General features: G+C 42.1%; 1 protein-coding gene across 6 annotated transcripts; it reads left to right on the forward strand.

Annotated features, from left to right (window-relative positions):
• The first annotated feature begins 249 nt into the window (after positions 1-249).
• Positions 250-2,335, forward strand: LOC110673997 (sorbitol dehydrogenase-like). Of its 6 annotated transcripts, none has more exons than XM_021856395.1 (5): positions 250-392; positions 922-1,020; positions 1,086-1,119; positions 1,184-1,994; positions 2,058-2,335. In XM_021856395.1, the coding sequence occupies exons 2-5, from the start codon at positions 967-969 to the stop codon at positions 2,233-2,235; spliced, it is 1,077 nt and encodes a 358-aa protein (XP_021712087.1). In that variant the 5' UTR covers positions 250-392; positions 922-966; the 3' UTR covers positions 2,236-2,335. The 6 variants fall into 6 exon arrangements, with proteins under 6 accessions (XP_021712087.1, XP_021712085.1, XP_021712090.1 ...); XM_021856393.1 differs by having other exon boundaries at positions 260-392; positions 807-1,020; XM_021856398.1 differs by having other exon boundaries at positions 277-392; positions 963-1,020.
• Positions 2,336-2,992: the final 657 nt, after the last annotated feature.

Below are 2,992 nucleotides of genomic sequence, written 5' to 3' on the forward strand. Positions count from 1 at the left end.
ACACGTTTCGTTCGAACTGTGTAGCATCTTTTAAATATATGACGTTTTCTAAAACTAATTGAGATAATCCAATAAATGCGAATATTTATAACTTGAAGTAGCCACCCTGAAATTCCGAACAACCTATATGTATATCGATGAGAACCAACACCAGGACAATCATCCATGACTACGTGATACATTCACTGGGACACCGGTTGTAATTATCACTGATGCATGTTTATCTGTATCGTTGGCCCTATACACTGCGCACACTCCGAGTCGAGCTTTTGCTGCTGGCTGTACCTTACTCCTTTCCCTGCATACCATTAATACATTTAATTCATTAGTAAACATCGGCACGTTGAGCTCGCGAGTTGCTTTTATAGAGCAACGTTAACAGATATTGAATCGTATGTTTAGTTTATTTGGTTTGTATTGAATTGTTTACGGCTTAGTTTACATTTCTCGGCACGTGATTTCAAATTTAGACCTTAAAGAACCTAAAGAAAGGCATGGAAAATTTCAAATGAAAGAACTAACGATACACGGTTAATGTGTCCTGCCTATGCGAAAATTGCGTCGTCTCATTTCTCTTCGTTCGAAATAAAGGTCAATCTTATTTGATCTGCTCTGTTTGATACCTTCCTACTTTTCCAAATTCACTTCAGAAACAAGCTTAATAATAAAGAAATCTGTTCTAATCGTTCGTCCGTTCTAATCTAGTCAATTGTTTATAACTCGAACTCTGTTCGTAAAATAATAAACTGAAATTCAAACAAACATTGTTTGTTCATTATGCTTTTACTACTGCATTTTATACATAGAGCTGATAGTCAGGCGAAAGATTCGACATCTTCCTTCGGTTTTTTCCTTCGAACGACTTAGATAAGTGGCGACGTGACTTCGTAGTCAGACGTATTATAGCTTTGACTTTCGCAGTGAGAGGTCGATCTTTGGTGTTCGGTTTTTGAAAATTTCAGGATCATGGCTAAGGACAATTTAACCGCCGTTCTTTACGGTATTGAGGACTTGAGATTGGTAAGGTCCCACGATTGTTCAAGACTAATAGGGCGGGGATAACGTGTTTTCTTTGTTATACTCAGGAGCAACGTCCCATCCCAACGCCGAAGGATGATGGTAAGTCGCGTAATATCTGCGCAGTTCAATACGAAGCAATTGATCAACCGATATCATTATACAGAGGTTCTTTTGGATATGGACTGCGTTGGAATCTGCGGGTCAGATGTACACTATCTGGTCAGAGGACGATGCGGTGACTTCGTGGTTCAGAAACCGATGGTGATAGGCCACGAAGCATCAGGTGTCGTGTCGAAGGTGGGTTCAAATGTGAAACACCTAAAGGCCGGTGATCGAGTGGCGATTGAGCCTGGCTACGGTTGCCGAGTTTGCGACTTTTGTAAGGGCGGTCGCTATAACCTGTGTGCGGACATGATCTTTTGTGCAACGCCGCCCTACGATGGTAACCTGGCCCGGCACTATACTCATCCGGCTGATTTCTGCTACAAATTACCGCCGCATGTGACCATGGAGGAAGGGGCCCTGCTTGAGCCTCTGTCTGTTGGAGTCCATGCGTGTCGCAGAGCTGGCGTTGGATTAGGATCGGAAGTGTTGATTCTCGGTGCCGGTCCGATTGGATTGGTGACGCTCATCACGGCGAAATCTATGGGAGCAGGTAAGGTCGTGGTGACGGATCTGCTGCAGAATCGTTTGGACGTGGCCAAAGAATTGGGAGCTGATGGAACCCTGGTGGTTGAGGTGGGAGCCAACGAAATGGAAGTGGTGAAGAAGGTTCATGATCTGTTCGGAGGCGAACCTGATAAAACTATCGACTGCAGTGGAGCCGAGGCCACTTCGCGGCTGTCGGTTTTGGCCACCCGGTCCGGAGGTTGTGCCGTTTTGGTTGGCATGGGAGCCTCGGAAGTCAAACTCCCTCTGGCGAACGCACTGGCACGTGAAGTCGACATTCGTGGAGTATTCCGCTACTGCAATGAGTACGCTTTTCCAAAGGGTTCTTAGCTTTAGATAATAACGACTGTTTGCTTTTTGTTCAACAGCTATCCAGCGGCGTTGAGTCTGGTGGCGAGTGGAAAAATCGACGTTAAGCGCCTGATAACACACCACTTCAACATCGAGGAAACGGCAGAAGCTTTCAATACCTCTCGACATGGGCTTGGTGGCGCCATCAAGGTTATGATTCACGTGCAGCCCAAGGACAAAAACAATCCAAAGTGAATCTTCCGTGTTCAGTAATGAAGTTTGTTAGTGTAGGTGTAGAGTAAGATTTGATTATTCATAAAACTTATCAATAAAACTTGAAATTTTGTGTACTGTATTAGTGTTTGTCCGTATTTTGAAATAGGTTTTATGCAGATTTTTTTAAATATTTTTTCTTGCTATGTAAGGCCGCACGGAACGTCATTATAATCACCCTATCCATTTGAAGAAGCAGATGTGAAAAATTTATCATATAATTCTACATATGTAGTACACTGCCCATAAGGCAGCGTCCATTTATTACGTAACGCTAAAATTTGAAATTTTTGACCCCTCTCTCCCCTCCGTAACGCTTTTTGTATAAAAAATTTAAATTTTTTGTATGAGCCGTAACTCTTGAGCCTACTCCCCCCTCCCCCTAGAGCGTTACGTAGTTTTTGGATGCCGCCTAACTGCATATCAGTCACATTCGACATTTTTGACTATTTAGAGTTAATATACCGTGGGGAGTCATCAAATGATGTATACTTTCGATCAACTTACTAAAGTCTTTGATTTTGTTTTAGAAAATTCGAAAAAAATACCAAGTTATTTTGTTACATTGGTAATTGTATCCGCATAATCACAGACAAGCATAACAGTTACATTAACATTACGCTTGAGCCTCGTAGTGTAGTAGCAAAGAAATGTCTAACAGAATTATTTTCTGAATATTCACCCAATATACGACATGAGCTGTACAAAATTTCAACCTCAAATAAGTACAATACAAAAT

This window comes from Aedes aegypti, unplaced genomic scaffold (genome assembly GCF_002204515.2).
Source record: "Aedes aegypti strain LVP_AGWG unplaced genomic scaffold, AaegL5.0 Primary Assembly AGWG_AaegL5_hic_scaff_164_PBJ_arrow, whole genome shotgun sequence".
NCBI lineage: Eukaryota > Metazoa > Arthropoda > Insecta > Diptera > Culicidae > Aedes > Aedes aegypti.

What these genes read in the sequence shown, in the direction of transcription:
- LOC110673997 (XM_021856395.1), top strand. Translation starts at nt 967, where the DNA reads ATGGCTAAGGACAATTTAACCGCCGTTCTTTACGGTATTGAGGACTTG. An exon ending in CCCAACGCCGAAGGATGATG is followed by an intron (nt 1,120 to 1,183) that starts GTAAGTCGCGTA and finishes ATCATTATACAG; the next exon opens with AGGTTCTTTTGGATATGGAC. An exon ending in GTATTCCGCTACTGCAATGA is followed by an intron (nt 1,995 to 2,057) that starts GTACGCTTTTCC and finishes TTTGTTCAACAG; the next exon opens with CTATCCAGCGGCGTTGAGTC.